At 58.9% G+C, this 15,671-nt stretch overlaps 1 protein-coding gene across 2 annotated transcripts in view; it reads right to left on the bottom strand.

Annotated features, from left to right (window-relative positions):
* Nucleotides 1-15,671, bottom strand: part of FAM222A (family with sequence similarity 222 member A) — a 92,964-nt gene that overhangs the window by 48,311 nt on the left and 28,982 nt on the right. For both annotated transcript variants that reach the window (XM_075012569.1, XM_075012570.1), the window contains exon 2: nt 17-148. In XM_075012569.1, the coding sequence (XP_074868670.1) occupies nt 17-98 (82 nt within the window). In that variant the 5' untranslated portion in view covers nt 99-148. The remainder of the gene's footprint in view (nt 1-16; nt 149-15,671) is intronic.

The raw sequence follows: 15,671 nt of genomic DNA, 5'->3' as shown, positions 1-15,671 counted from the left end.
GCAAAGTGGCACTTACACTTCCGCGGCTCCAGGGTCTTGCTGGGACATGCGAGGTGCTGGGCTGGTGGGTTCTGGGTTCTCTGGAGACAGGCCAACATGGTCCAAGCGTTGGAGAGCGTTGTGGGAGTCACCACTGCAGAGCCTCACGCTGCAGACAGAGACAGAGAAGGCGTCAGTAAGCAAACGTCTGGCCGGGGCAGGGGAACCTCACCCGAGCTCCGCGTGGGCTGGGAGACATGGCCTGCAAGTTAGAAAGGTGGGCAACGCTAGGCCTGCGTACACTCAGGGCAACATTCACTGGCAGCCCCAGAACGACAGCTGGTTCAAATGCTCCCTGTTACAGTCATCCTGCTACATTAAACCTTCTCCACCAGGAAATCAAACCCCCACCAAGCTGTGGATTTCAAGCCTGAACGAAAGATCCCTCCCCGCCCCAGAAATGTTTGCTGTTTTCCAGCTGTTTCCACACCCACTTTGCAGGGACGCATGCAGCAGGGCAGCTCAAAACCCAGCCATGTTACTTCTACACTGAGAGTTTAAGAGCAGCCCTGACCCCTGGTTTCAGTGTACGGTGTCTGCAATGGTGGCTCCAGAAGAGTCTGCTGCATACAGCAGCTGCCTGCCAGCAAAACGGGTGCGACGGTATCTGGAGATACCTGGCTATATGCAAAGCCCTAGTGGAGACAAAGCTCTGCAACTTTTTAACTGGATCTCGCTGGATGGGGCAGTGTTGACCTTGGAGACAAAAGCTACCTGTGCCTTGTCTGCACTCGGCTTGCCAGCTCGGCAGCCATTCTGAGAGTACCACCTTGATATTCGCATGCACCTCCCTCGCGGGGACGCCCGAGGACAGGCTGCGCGTTCGTAACTCCTTTGACAGCTGCTGCCTTAGGACAGGCTCCAAGCTCAAGGGAGCAGACCAAACCCAGCCACCGAGGGACGCCCCCAGTCTGCTGTGAGGGGCAAAGGGTCGCCGCTGCCTAACACCCCTAACCTGTCCTGCCCATGAATCATCCGGCCTCCTGAACTGGTCCCACACAGCTCTGTCCTGGAGGCAGGACCCCATGTGGCAGTGAGGTTAATCAGTACTGGGACTGCACTGTCCACCAGGGCTCCCTCTAATTTCTTCCATCCACAGGTGGAATAAATTTTGTTACCTGCCCCAAGGCATGACCAGACATGCACCACCACAGAAACACACCCTGCCGGCTGTGGGCCCTCTGCTAACCAGCTGGGCTGCCCCAGCGCTCAGCTCCCAGGGAACACCACTGCATGCCCAGAAAGGTGGAACGTGCTCTGCTCCGAAGAGCCGGCAATCGTAGGTAACTAAGGGTGAAAGGAGCAGAGCGATGCAAATATATGCCAGCGAGCCACTCCCGTCTGCCCTGCAAGCGAAGCGTTAGGACAGAGCCAGCCCCGCCAAGGCTACAGGCAGGCCGGCCTTGAGGAGGGATCCCCAAGAGAAGAGGGTTTCGATTTTATTCCGCACCTGAGCATGCAGCCTGCGCACCCAGGACGGCTGCTCCCCCGACAGCACCAGGCGGTGGGAGAGCGACCGGCTGCTTCACTGCTTGCTGGGACGAGGACACCCTCCCCTCGCAGTGTGGCGGGAAGCAAGAGATCACTCCCCCGCCTGCCGGCCATTAAGCCCCCAGCACAGATCGAACCCTCCCGCCCAGCTTAAAACCCCTCCAGTCCCGGCGTCTGCCACCAGAGCGCGGGCGGGGCTCGAGTCTCGCTGGTTAGAGTCAGGTGGGCCAAAGGCCTCCCCACCAGTCTGGCGCATCCGGAGCCAACGGCGGATCCCTCAGGAGCCAGGACAGAGGAGGGCGCAAATGGTAAGTAAATCCCTCCGGGTGCCAGTGGGGTCTACCGCCGCCTTGGGACGAGGTGGGAGGGGCCCGCTCTGAGCAACAGAAGGGGCGTGGCCAAGGCCGAAGGGGCGGGGCCAGTGCCCGTCAGCCCTCAGCACCAGCTCGCGGAGCTGTCCCCTCTCCGGGGCCTTGGAGCGCTGCAGAACAGTGCTGCGGTGGCACGTCAAAGGGGCCCGGAGCACCCGCCTCCTTGGCCCCTGCCCCCGTCGGCGGGCCTGCCCGGTGCCCTCCAGCTGACCGGCCCTCACAGACAGGGTAAGCTGAGGCTGACTCCAGGGGAAGACAAGCAGGCGCCAGTCTGTCCCTCCGAGCCCACCGCGTGACAGCAGGAGGTCACAGCCGATACCTCCCGCAGCCCCATTCTGTGTCAGCTCTCCTGCCGCTGGGCCAGCTCTGAGCCGAGCGGCAGCCCCGTTCCACCTCGGGAGCGGCGGGCGCTGCCCAGGGCTCTGGGGAAGAGGACTCAACCCGCCCTACCTGCTGCGGGTTGTTCTGTATGTTACACGCTTACAGACAGCCCCAAGGCAGATCTCCGCTTCCTCTGCCACGGGGGCAGCGGTGCGCGTCCAAGTCCCCTCCCACTCTGGCACACGCATTATCTTCCTCCGGACGGAGCCCCAGAGCCCATCATGCTGCCGTTTCCCCTGCGCCCTCTCCCCCTTCCGAGCGCGGATCCCACGCAGGGCGGTTCGCTCCCTGTTCACACAGGGCAAAGCATCCAGAACCAGGGCCCAACGGGCTCTCCGCTGGCGGGCCAGCACGAGCTAGTACCACTGCTCCAGTGCCTGATTCATACAGCACCCAAAGCGCAGGCTGCGGCGCTGACAAAGGCGAGCTACACCCTGATATGCCTAAGGAGGTGATGTGTAATAACCGCCCCCCCCCAACGCACACGCCACCACACAAACGCAGAGGCACGTCCCGCCAGTCTCGGGTGCGTTCACTCATGCAAGTCACAGGGCCCTGCGAGCAGAAGCAGAGCCTCCTGCCTGCGCCCCCCCGCCGCGTGGGAAGGCGGGTGCCGTGGAGTGCAATAGGGTGCAATGGACAGAGGGGGGCGTGTGATACGGACACCGAGCGTGCAGGGACCATGCACTAGGGAGCCCCCCACTGGTCCCAGTTTGCTCTTGAGGCTGCTGGAGAATTCTCACCCCTTGCTCCCAGGGGTCTTTGGGGCGCGCACGCAAGGGGAAGCCTCTCGCAGGCCAGTCTGCGGTGGGTTCTGCAGTCCAGGCCCCACGTCACCCAAGAAATGGCGTTTGATGCCGGGGCTGCGGCCAGTGACCGTTCCTGCAGGCAAAGGATGAAGGTGCCCACAGGGATCCCCTGCGGTTGTTGAGTGGGAAGATGCTCCATCTCCCCAGCTTAGGCTGGGGGGGGGTGGCATGAAAACACCCCCAGAGCAGAGCCTTTTGCCTACTGCCCCTCTTCCCCACCTCAGAGGGGCTCCCAACTCCGCACCCTGGGGTGGGGGTGGCCAACAGGCACCCAGAATGGCCTGTAACTCGCTCTGGCTACATCTCACGCTGGGGGAACCCCAGACTTGGAGCCAGGAGAATAAGTCCTGCAGTTATTTCCAAAGCAGATGAATAATCACACAGGGAGGGGAAGAACCTGCAGACCTTGGCCAGTTCTCCATCGCTCAACCAGGGTGCGCGAGCAGAGCCGGAGACCGACACTCCATTAGCTACACCAGAACAAGTAAGAACACCCCGACCGCTGTCAGCGACCTCCAGCTACTCCCAGGCCCCCAAAGGAACAGAGGGCCGCCAAGGAGGACGGGGGTGCTGGAGACAAGACAAGAGGCCTCCATGAATCCTAGGCAGGGCCTCCGGTGACACACACTTAGCCGTACCGCAGCCCTCAGCCACTCTTAGCCAAATGCAGCGCCCTAGGAAGATCTAGAACAGACTCCCACATAATCCACAGCCCCACATGCTCTGCACCGGGGCCAGCCCTTGCCTACACCACTTCTGAAACCCATGGCTGTCTGGCCAGTGGAGTCCTTTGTCCTAGGGACGGTGCATTGCGAATGTAATGACCAAACACTGGAGCAGAAACTACCACCTTGACCCTCCACTTTCCCCACCCTGGCCAGTACAAACTTTTCTCCTTTGTGCTCTCAGCACTTTGCCCAGAGCAGTTTCATGACCAGTTCCTCCCCTCTCCTCCCGGTGTTCCGCTCAGAGCACACAAGGACTCCAGGCACACGGCCTGTGCAGAACTTTCTACCTATCCAGGCCTGAGCACCACTCTGGGAGACCTACCAGCTGAACAAGCACAGAGCACAAACCCACTCTGGCCCCAGGCACAGCACGTATATGGGACCCACAGAAGGAAGGCTCCCTGGGTGCCTGCCACCAGGGCAAACCTGCGCCATGGGCCAGCTCCTACCTGGCTGACAGGATTCGCCCTTCCTGACCAGCTGGGGTGCTGGAGCCCTGCAATGCGAGCCACAGAGAACGGGCCAGGTTCCGAACCCCAGGTCTTCTCAGCGCCCGTGGTAAGTCCCAGCCCACGTTTCTGAAGCCAGCCAGCCAGCCATGGAGACACCCCCATTAAAAGGGCAGTCTAAGAAGTTAAGGTAGAGCAGTGTTTCCCCAGTGGTGTTCCATGGAGCCCCGGGTTCTGCAAAGTGCAAACGGGGGTCTGCGAGAAAACTCCTCTGCGGGTCCCTGCCCTGCCCTGCCCTGCCCTGCCGCTGCTGGAACAGGAGAGCTCAACCTAACTGGTTCAACAGGCAGCGGGAGGGATCTGGCTGTTAACCCAACTGCATTTAGTTCCATTATTTCAGCAGCGGCCGGGCAAGGAGCCCCTCACTCGCCCCCTACCTCGGCAACCACACACCCGCCAGCAGAACACCTCCACATCCGCCTTCCTTCCACTGGGTGCATGTGGCTGCCTGGCGTAGGCGCCGCAGCCAGCAACACGCACTCGTTAGTCCTGGGGGCCAGCCTGAAGCTGGGGCAGGTGAATCCTGGGGAGGCAGGGGCAGGTTAGGGGCTGAGAGGGGTTAAGCCTGGGGATGCGGGTGGGGGGCAAGTTTCCAGGATGGGGTAAAGCTTGGGGGGGAGTGAAGGATTTTGGGGGCCAAGGGAAGTTAGAGCCTGGGAATGGGGGAGGAGGTTGCAGGATGGGGTAAAGCTGGAGGATGGGGGGGTGAGGGATTTTTGGGGACTAAGGGGGGGGTTAGAGACTGGGAATGGGGTTCCACAAAATTCTTTCAAGTTTAAAAGGGTTCCATGGGGGAACCCGGGCACAGACACGCACCAATGCACGTGGATGGGTGTGCACCAGAGCTGGGCATGAGAGCTGCATGAGGGCGGGTGTGAGAGAAGTAGTGCAGTGAAGTCACATTAAAATTTCTCTGCTGCAAAACTGACGTGTGAGAAGAGAGAGACTGGCCTGGCCTGGCCTGGCCTGGCCCCAACCCGACAGGAGGCCACTGCTCGTACGGACGCAATGACATCCAGTTTCCCAGCTGTCCCCACAGCTCAGGATGTAGCATCCGAAGAGCCAACTCCTCTTTGCAGCCTGGAGTCGTCATCACGCTGAGCAGCCGGGAGCGAAGCAGCAACAGCCAGAGCCCTGCTCAGAGGAGCGTTCTAGGCACAATTCGACCACGAGTGGCCGGGGGAGCCCAGGGAAAGACGTGCCTGACAGACCTGCCATCTCCGCTACCTGAGAGCACACGCAGCAGCAAAGGAGGGCAGACTGACAGGGTGCTCTTGTTTCCAGTGCATTTGTTCCCATTAGATTCTGCTATGTGAGGAACAAACAGACTGAACATACATGCTCTTCGTACCGCACGCGCCCTGCTCCACGCTTGCCCATACACACGGTTTGCACAATTACACGGTGGCCTGATTGCACAGGCAAGGCCTTATGTCCTGCCAGTGCAGCGAATTCACCAAGCCAGCAAGTCAGTCTTGTTGTGACATGCCCCCACCCCCTTCAGGCCACGATCCTGAGACTGACAGGCTGGACACACAACACACCAGACATGAGAGGCTGGCAGGTCAGATGTGCTAACAGTGGGGCCCCTGGTTGCGAGAGATCACGAGCCCGGTTGCTAGGGGAGAAGTGGTAGATGTGGTGTGACTTTAGTAAGGCTTTGGATGCAGTCCTGCACGACCATCACATTAACAAACTAGGGAAATGCAACCGAGGCAGGGCTACTGTAAGGCGGGTGCATAACAAGTTGGGTAACCATTCCCTGAGCATAGTTATCAAAGGTTCATAATCATGCTGGAAGTGGGGCTCTTCAGAGATCAGTCTTGGGACCAATTCTGTTTCATATTTTCATTAACACTTTCACCAATGATTTCGATAAAGGTAGAGAGCACGCCGGCAAATGCTGCAGGTACTGTGGAGGATGGGACAATTTAACTTGGGACAAACTGGAGAAACGGTTTGAAGTAAATAAGATGAAATTCAACAAGCACAAATGCAAACACCCCTCCTAGGAAGGAACAATCAGCAGCACACATACAAAGTGGGAAGTGGCTGTCCAGGAAGGAGTGCTGGGGAAAGTGATCGAGGGGTCATAGTGGACCACAAACTAAATGTGACACTTGAAGAAAAAGAAAAAAGCCGATATTAGCAGCAGTATCATAAGCAAAACATGAGACATCGCTCTTCCAACTCTACTTTGTGCTGCTTCGGGCTCAGGTGGAGCCCTGGGCCCAGTCCTGGGCACTGCCTTACGGGAGGCATGTGGAAAAATCAGAAAAAGCCCAGAGAAGAGCAGCAAAGATGAGTAAAGGTTTTGAAAACATGACCTACGAGGGAAGATTGAAAGAACTGGGTTGGTTTAGTCTGGGAAAGAGAAGACAGAAGGGACGTGGTAACAGCTCTCCAGTAACTGAAAAGGTTGTTACAAGGAAGAGGACAAGACAGGACAAGCAGCAAGGGCTTTAAACTGCAGCCAGGGAGGTTTAGGCTGGGCGTTAGGAAAAACGTCATGTCAGGGGGGTTAAATGCTGGAATAAATTGCCACGGGAGTAGGGATGTCTAAAGCCATTTCATTGGTTAACTGGTTAAATGCTAGGTTCAGTCAGTTAACCCATTAAACAGGTGAGAGTGGGGAAGGGTCGCTGGGGGCGTGGACAGCTGTGCTGGGCTGCAGCAGTCGCAGTCCGTGGAAGCCCTGAGCAATAACATACACCACCTGCAAGCTGCCACCGGGGACCTTTCCAACCTGCCCATTTTATTCCTGGGGCGTCTGCTCACAAGGATGTTCTCGGGCTGAATATAGACTCGGCATGGAGCACACCCAGGCTGAGCGGGGAGCCTGCTGACCCAGGAAACGGCGTCTACACCCCTGCTACTGGCCGACAACGTCTCCCAGGACGGGGCTGGAGCCGTGTTGTCTGAGGCGGCTCCCAGGCCGCTGCTGAGCAAAGCCCAGTCATTCTGTCAAGGGCAGCACCTGTCCAGCTGGGATCCCAAGGAAGGTCCTTCTGCTGGGACCAGACCTGCCGACCCCAGCTGTCCCTTCCAGCGCCAGCGGCCACCAGAGGGAAAGCGTCAGCGGGATAAGAGAAGCCCCGCTGGTGCAGCACGAAGAGCCATAATCTGCAGTGCGTTGGCTGATGGCTGGGTCGGAGCAGATCTAAGAGCCCCTTTTTCCTGAGCACAGTGAGAGATGTTCGCGGAAGCTGCCAGCTTTCATCTCTGAACTGACAAAGGGTCTAGGGTGCAGGTGGATGGCTCCTCCCTGCCTCTGCCTCTACACTGAGAGCACAGGCTGCAGCGTGAACTCAGTGAGGCTCCCTGTCGCCCCAGTAGAGGGGCAGACGCAGTCGTAGCTGCTGCTCAAGTGGGAACTGGTCCCCGCCAACACGCACCTGCGGATTCGTCCTCTGGAACGGGCCCAGCCTCCAGAGCCGGGCAGGGACACGGAGAAGGGAAACCACCACCTGTTACCTGTCGTGTGACTGAGGCACAACCTTCGTGTGCTGCCCTGCCCTCGGCTAGCCAAGGCAGGCAGGGAAGGAGTCACCCACTGCCGGTCGCACGGGCTGGGCTGGGCCGGGCCGCTCAGCACGTCTGCCCAGGGTGCCCAGCCGTAGTAAGCCTGTACAGCACCTCACAACCAAGCTTGGAGCCCCGTGGAAGTGCCAGAGATGAGCTGGAGCTAAGCACACAAAGCAGTGGGGCCAGAAAACTAGCTGCCAACATCCCACGGCCCCAGGCTGCTCGCTGCCTCCCCAGGTGGGCGCACACAGCTCTCTCTGCAGAGCCAGCAGCATGGAGGCAGAAGCAGAAGGGAGACTGCGACCTCTGGAAACCAGGCTCAAGCCCTCACTGCAGCTAGTCCCAGTGCAGCTCCTGGGACGGGCCCCTGTCCTTGCTCTGTGCACAGCACTGACCGGTTACTGGAGCCGGGATTAGAACCGGAGGGTGCTTCCGTTTACTGCGGGACCCCACAAAGTGCTGCAGACCTCCCCAGGCTGGCTGCATACAGCAGCCTCCCATGGGCTCCCTCCCAGCACGGCACCTGAACCCGCTGCAGGACAATCTGATCAGCACTGCGTAACGCTGCCTTGGGGATGCCCCATCACACTGGCTGGGACACAGAAGCTCCCCCAGGTGTCCCTTTTGGAGGGGGGTGTGTGAGAGCCTCTGGCCCACCCGGCACTAGCCGCTCTCTAAGCCGACGGTCCCAAAAGCAGCGACAGGAGGGGGTGATACATGAGATCTCGCCCTCCAGTAAAAGGCAACCCACAGGGACGGACCTTCCAGCAGTGATGGATGGCGAGTTCACCAGCAGCAATGGCCTTCGGGGGCTCTTTATGTGTAATCTGGCACTCAGCACTACGTAAGGGACCAGCAGGACCTCAGCACTCACCCCTGGTCCTGGCACAGTGCCTGGAGGGAAAGCCAACCCCATGGGTGCTGCAGAAAGCCCAGCCCAATGGTTAGAGACAGCCAGCACTTCAGAAACGACACAGCTGGGCCTACGAGAACAGTCCTCCGAGACCCTAGAGGCAATTTCAACTGGAGCCTTCCCCCGAAACCATTTGGGCTGAAAAGTTCAGTCCACGCCATACTGCCTACAGAGACAGGTTGTGGGGAGGGGGCAGGAAAGAAGTTATTTCCTGCTGAACAGGTGTCTGGAGAACCCAAATTGGGCTGTTTTCTCCTAATAATGAAGTATTCATGAGTAAAAGCCTTTTCACGACTTTCTTAAGATACTAATTTCACAACAAGCGCCTTGTTACCACGCAATTATTCCAATCTTGTATTTTGCTGAGATTCCATCTGTCCTAGCCTCTCTCTAAATGAAAGACAATCATGTAACCACCTTTCATTATTCACTATTTTCCTTTCAGCAAAGGTACCCTGAAAGAAATGATTTCCTCTGAAAGGGACTTTTATTCAGTTTCAAAACCAATTTTCTCCTATTACTGTCTTTAAAAAAAAGTGTTTTTATTTCATACATTACGTATCCCTTGTTAATGCAGCTCACAGTAAAAGCGGCAGTATCCATTTTCTGGCTTTGATTTCTGGTAATTTTAAAATATGCCATTACAATCAGGCAGAAATTATACAGTTTGAAAAGAGAATGAAGTGCTTCTTATTCAGAGACTGAATGCACTTGACTGCTCACTAGCTTGCGTATCTCCGCCGGGACTGGAGGTTCATTACGCAGCCCTTCTAGGAACGAGGTTTCAGATCACTTCAGTGCGCGGACACACACACGCGCACACACACGCACATCCCCTCTCAAGTTTAGAAAAAGCTGGGGAGACACTTGATCAAGCCAATCCAGCTCAGAAGCAATAGCTCCCTGCTAACTGCTGGGAGTGTCTCATGCAAGGTGCCTTGCAGCACCAGGGAGTTATCCCAGGAAGGATCTTGCTTTGTGGGTGAAGAAAAGTGTCTGACGATTGTACAAGGCAGCAGAAACGAGGACACATGATAACCACCCAGCACTAAGTGTTGTCTAGACAAAACTACTTCACTCACTGGACTGAGAGCTGGATGGGCTATGCTGGATGGTTACCCACAAGACAGACCTCAGACATGGAGAAGATCTGCTGAGACTGAAGGACAGTCACCGGGGTACTCCCGGAGCCAGCTAGACGTTTGTCCCCAGACAGCGTGAAGTGGTGGGGACTTGAAGATGATCTATGCTCCACTCGGAGCACCAGAGGTCTTTTTTAAAAAGAATCCAAACACGTGCGTGGGTGCATGCAGGTGAGCAGAGGACCCCGAGCTCAGGGAAGGGAGAGCAGAGGTAACCCCAGAGAGAGCATTAACAGGATAACAGCTCTGCCATCTGGCACGGCAAGTCTACACAGGCAGAGGAGTCTGCGTTGCAATGGCCGCTGTGTGAGGATGGAAGCCCGCGAGAAGGATCCCCTTCCCCAACATCCCAGCAGGCCACACACAGTGCCCTCCTGGAGGCCACCCCCCTGCTTTAGACGTTCCCAGCACCTCCAGCACGAGCACAGGTGCATCGCCGCTGCCCAGGGCGATCCCAGCCCACAGCTGCCCACCGATGCAGGCCTCTGCAGCAGGTGCCCCTAAGGCTGAGGGCCGTGCAATTCAGAGGAGGCGTGTGGGGCAGGCGGCAGAGGCGACAGCGGTGCTGGAGCCTCTGCAGGAAGGACAGGTGTGCAACTGACTAAGGCAGTGCCTGTGGGGCGCAGGCAGGAAACGGCTCTGCCTGATTTACCTGGGTGTGAGCCACTTGCTCACCCTCCCCTGCCCACGCTGGCTGACAGCTCAATCTCACCGTGACTCTCAACCCCGCTGTGTCTCCCCTGAGCTGCAAGGGCTGCTGCCCAGGTAGCCGCCCTCTGGCTGGTTAGCAAAAGCATACCGCCTCCCGCCCCGCAGAACGGGCTGTGCTAATTCCCGCACTGCTGCTGGCCTGGCATCACCTCCCCGCAGCGGACTGCAATTCTCTCCTGAGCCCTTCCTCACCGTTCACCCGAAGGAGCTGGTGGGGTGTGGGGCTGGCTGCCTTCCTCCCCACCACCCAGCATGTGTGCCTTTCCAAAGGCTGCCCGAGCACAGCTGTCCGGGGAGACTCTTTGCTGACGAGGGGCCAGGGCTCTGCAGCAGGCTTTTGATGCTCCAGGGTTCAGAGCAGGGGCCCCCTAATTTTTTTTCTGTCCAGGGGCATAATAAAACACAGGCTGCTGGCTGCGGTTGCTCTGCTAATCAGCTGGTCGGCACCCGAATCTCTCCTGGGCGGCCACCCGAGTGCTCGGCTTACAGGGAACACTGGTTGGAGGTACAGTCAGCAGAGAGGTGCCAGCCTGCCCTGGGGACAGACCAGGCTGAACACAGCACAGGAGAAACAGCACGAAGGGCTGCCAGAGGCACAAAGGACGAAAAGAAAAGAAATCAAGGAAAAAGCCGTCTCCCCATTCTAGCCATCTCTGCTGGCCCCGGTAAGTAGCAAAGTGGGGCCCTGCCGAATACAGCGACAGGCTCTAGGTGCCCACTCAGATCTCCAAGGCACTCAATGGCTTGGGCCCCGGAGACCTGCACAGTGCCCAAAGCTTCTGGAAACTCTGCTCCCCCGGCTGAATGCAGCCGCTCATCGCAAGCACACAGCACGTGCACAGGAGCCAGAGCTCTCTCAGGAGCTGGCCCGAGACTGTGGGCCAAACACCGCCGGATCTTAGCTTCAGCATCGTCCCACATGCCCACATCTCCACTCCAAGGGCAGGGGTCTGTCCTCCCCAGGCTTGGCTCATGTGGGTACTGAGCCCAACCCACAGACCGCAGAACCACACAGCAAGTGGCACCCAGGAGCGCAAAGGGGAAGAAAAACGAACAGCGCGGCAGGGGCTGGTCGCATCGCTTCACGCGCAGCTCGACGGCGCTGGGATCCGCGGTGTGGACGGGGAGAAGAGAGTTTTGTAGCTGGACGCTGTCCTGTCAGGGGGTCGCGTGAAGGGGACGGGCACGTCTCCGGAGGCATCCGCCTGGAAAGTCACAGCCACGTCCCATTCCCACGACCAGAAGCCACTGGGGTTTAAGAGACAGGTGCAGCAGGCCCAAAGCTTTTCAGTCCTGACGGTGCTTTACATGTATGCTGGCCCTTGCAGCCCTAAGCGTAGAAGTGATTCCACCCATCAGCAGCATGCGGCCACCTCGGAGGTGCAACACGGTGGCAGTTTCACAGCAGCATTGCACACAGCTGACACCGGGAAGGGAAGAAGAATCCCGTCTCCCAGCGAAACGGCCAGGTGGGGTACAGACAGCCGAAAATGTAACCATGGCGATTTGGGCAGGACCCCAGGACTGGTACCGGCAGAGCAGGCGCCTGATTGGGTCACAGCCTGAGTCCTGTTGAGGGGCAGCACAGTCCTTGCTAGGCTACCCCGGCCAGGGGCACCACCACAGCATAGCTGGGGCAGCAGCCAGGGAATCCCTGGGAAGGCTGCTGAGAAAGCCGGCACACCTGAACTGCACCCCTTCTCTCCAGCAGGCCCTGGCCCCCGTGCACCCCTTCTCTCCACAGCCCCTGGGGATGAGCGCAGACACTCGCTGTCCTTCCCCGGGCCCTGCTGCAAGCAGCTAATTGTAACTTCTGCAATTAGCCCCAAGGGAGCAGCATTCTCCGTTTCCAGGCCAAGTGACCTACCAGTGCCTGATGGGGGCTGCTGCTCACACAACTGCTTGTAATAAACAAGGAGTCCTGGGGTGCCACAGAGAGAACAGATTTCTTTGGGCAAAAGCTGTTGTGGGTAAAACCACTTCACCAGACGCAACAGCTGAGTACAGCCCTGTGCAGGGGCAGCTCATGGTCTGCTCGACGGTGTTTCCAAGCCAGGATACAGCAGCTGTCTCCCCCCAGGAAACATGCAAGGTTTCCCCGTAAATCCCTCCAGCCTGGGACAGCACCCAGCATGCCTGAGGCCAGCCCAGCTCTCCCGCTGCCCTGGGATGCAAGGCCATACCCCTGCGGTGAGGGGACGTGGCAGGACTTGGCGGAAGCCAGGGGTGGGGACACTCCTGACATGATGAAAACGGACAGCCACCCCCAAGGCCGTGATGGTGCCTGACGGCAGGATGAGCCATCGTGGGCCCATGTCGCAGCTCCTCACCCCAGACAGAGGGGCTGCACCTGGTCCCTTCCCCCACTACGTGTGCTCTGTGGGCAGCACAGCTGTGGTGTCCTCATCCCCCAGCACGCTGACCCCGCAGATTGGCAGAGCCCTGGATAATGCTGCTGCTGGCCCACATAATGCACCCTGTGTGCAAGAGGGCAGAGAAGGCCCTGCTGCACAATCAGCATCTGTCCATTCGCGGTGTTTCATTAATGCTCTTCAGCAAAGCCCTTCAATCAGCTGACGGGAATCGGCCGCTGGGGGGTTCAAACGCTTACCCCCGGCTTAGTTAGCGCCATCTGCCCTTCAACTAATTCCAGTCAGCAGGAGCCGATTTAGCGCAAGCTGCTCTGGCTCCTGCCCCAAATGGAAGAGGGCACTCAGCACTTCTGCCAGCCTGCCCCGAGTTCGCAAGGCCTCTGCCGAGCAGGCCAGGGCAGGGGGTGGGAGAGCTGCAGGCTGACCCCTTCCTCAGCCTGCCCCCAGGGCAGGGGTTTCATGCGTGTTGTGAACGGAGAGACATGGGGGGTACAGAAACGTGTCCCCAGGCTATAGGCACCGGAGAGAGCGTGGGTGGAGGGAAGGTCCCCTCCCTTTCCCTTCAGCATTCACAAAATGTTCTGGTCCTTACCACTGGCCCAGGGACACCTTTCCCCATCAGGCCCCGGCCTGCATGTGGCCTGCTCCAGAAATGCTCAGGTGCTGCCAGCAGCAGGGTGAAACTGCTTGCACCCAGGTCAGTTCCACCCCAAATTTGCACGAGGCAGCAGGAAAGCTGGGGTCCCCCTGCTGCTGCTTGGGAAAGCTCTAAGCAGCTGTTCCCAGGCCTCCCCGAGGGAGCTTGCACGGTCTTTTGTACCAGCCTTGCACCAGGAGAGGCAGGCGTGGCCCTCCCACTGGCAGGCATCTGCACTGGCCCAGAGGTTCTGCATTTGGTGCACAAGGCGAGAATTTAAGCCCCTATGCTGGGATGGGACGGCCATTCTCAGGGAGAGGCAGCAGCTCCTTCCCATGATAGGGCCCACGCAGCTGCTCTTCTCGTGCTGCTCGGGGCGCCGAGCCCCACGCTGCCCAGCCTGAAGAGGGATAGGCTTTGCCCCAGCCCGAGGGGGCAGGCGGCACAGAGGCTGCAGCAGCAGGTGCTGACAGGGCTGATCCCCAGCCCTGCAGCAGGAATCGTTCCAACAAGTTGCATTAGGAAAGGTCACATCCCTCTTCGTTACCGACACGTCCGAGCTGCTCCTTTCCGAAGCACACCTGGGAGGGGCAGGGGTCCCGGCTGCCTCTGGAGCTTCTAGTCCTCATTCCGACTCATCTGCAACCCCCTTTGCACGAGCGGCCAAGCCCTCGCCCACCCGAGGGCGCAGCTCCTGCCAGCTGGGATTTGCGTGGGGGCTGCTTCCAAGCACGTGCAAAGAGCCCCGTGCATGCAAGAGGTTCGCAGGGAGGGAGCCGCAGCAGCGGAACGCCCAGCTGGGGGTCGTGGGCAAATGCCCAGCAGAGCCAGGGCCCAAGGGGCCCCGTGGCAGCAGCTAAGCCGGGAAGAAGCGGCTTGCCACGCTGCCTGTTGGGCCGCTGAGCTGGGCGCTGCAGTGGTGGAGGAAGCAGCGGCTGGTCTGGGCTAACCAGAAGTGGCCCCTTCCCCTGGGACTCAAACCACTCCCACTGAGCTGTATTTAGGCCAGCGTCCCACATCACCCTCACACACCACGGAGCCGCTGCTGCAACTCTCCTTGCCTCTGATGGAGGCCAACAGCTGGGGGTCAGCAGAAAGCAGAGAACCTCTGCCCCCCTCTGCCTGGCCACTTGTGCAGCGCTGTGCCTGATCGCCCCTGCCCTCATCACAGCGCAGCACCAGCCTGTCCCAGAGGGAGGAAGAGACAGATGAGAAAAGGAGCGGGGACTAGAGCTGGGCACAGCACAGGTCAGCCTCGAGTCCCCTGCCAGCCGCCTGGTTCTTCCAGCTGCAAGACCCCGGCGACTGAGCCCCCGCGGCCAGGCAGAGGGCTGCAGCACCCTCCTCCCCGGGGCATTCCACCACCAGGCTGCTCGGGAGCCAGCACCGGCCCAGGCACAAAAGACTCCCTCTCCCGGAGTCGCTCCATGGCAGTAGCAGAGCAGAGCTGGCACCGGGCTCCGTTCACGCGGGCGTACTAGAAAGCAAATGGGGCTGGGGCTTCACATGTCCTCCTGCTCCCTCGATGGCCTGGAGCTGCCTCCCAGACCCAGGCGGCTGCCAGAGCCAAACCCAGGGTCTCCGTTCTCTATGGACAGCTCAGGAAAGCTGCTCTGGCTGTTTGGCTGGAGCCCTCCCTCCTGTATGAGCTCCATTCCCCAGACTTTTCCTAGAGCCTGCTAATTTTGAAGCCCTATCTCTAAATCAGACTATTTATATGCCCAAGGTCTTTGGGACTTTAATAAAAAATACCGTCTGTCTGAAGCGCCAATGACAGAACGCTTTGGCACCTTCTCTGACATCAGCCGCCGATAAGACCGTCTTATCTCCTCCAAGAGCCTCGGCGAAGGTCCCTTCTGCGAGATAAGGCCGGTGCAGCTGTCGATAGAGGCTTTCACAGGCAAGGATTTAGATAAAAGAAAATGTGACGGGGTGGGGGGGTTGGGGGGGGGCAGGAACTTTCTGCGTCTGAGGCTGAATTGAGTTTGTGCCGCTCGCCTGGAGAGAACAATGAGGAACAGGGATTTCAGAAGCAGGCCTCTT

This window comes from Carettochelys insculpta, chromosome 18 (assembly GCF_033958435.1).
Source record: "Carettochelys insculpta isolate YL-2023 chromosome 18, ASM3395843v1, whole genome shotgun sequence".
Lineage (NCBI taxonomy): Eukaryota > Metazoa > Chordata > Testudines > Carettochelyidae > Carettochelys > Carettochelys insculpta.
The sequence above is the reverse complement of the archived record's forward strand: the minus strand, read 5'-3'. Positions and strand labels throughout refer to the sequence as shown.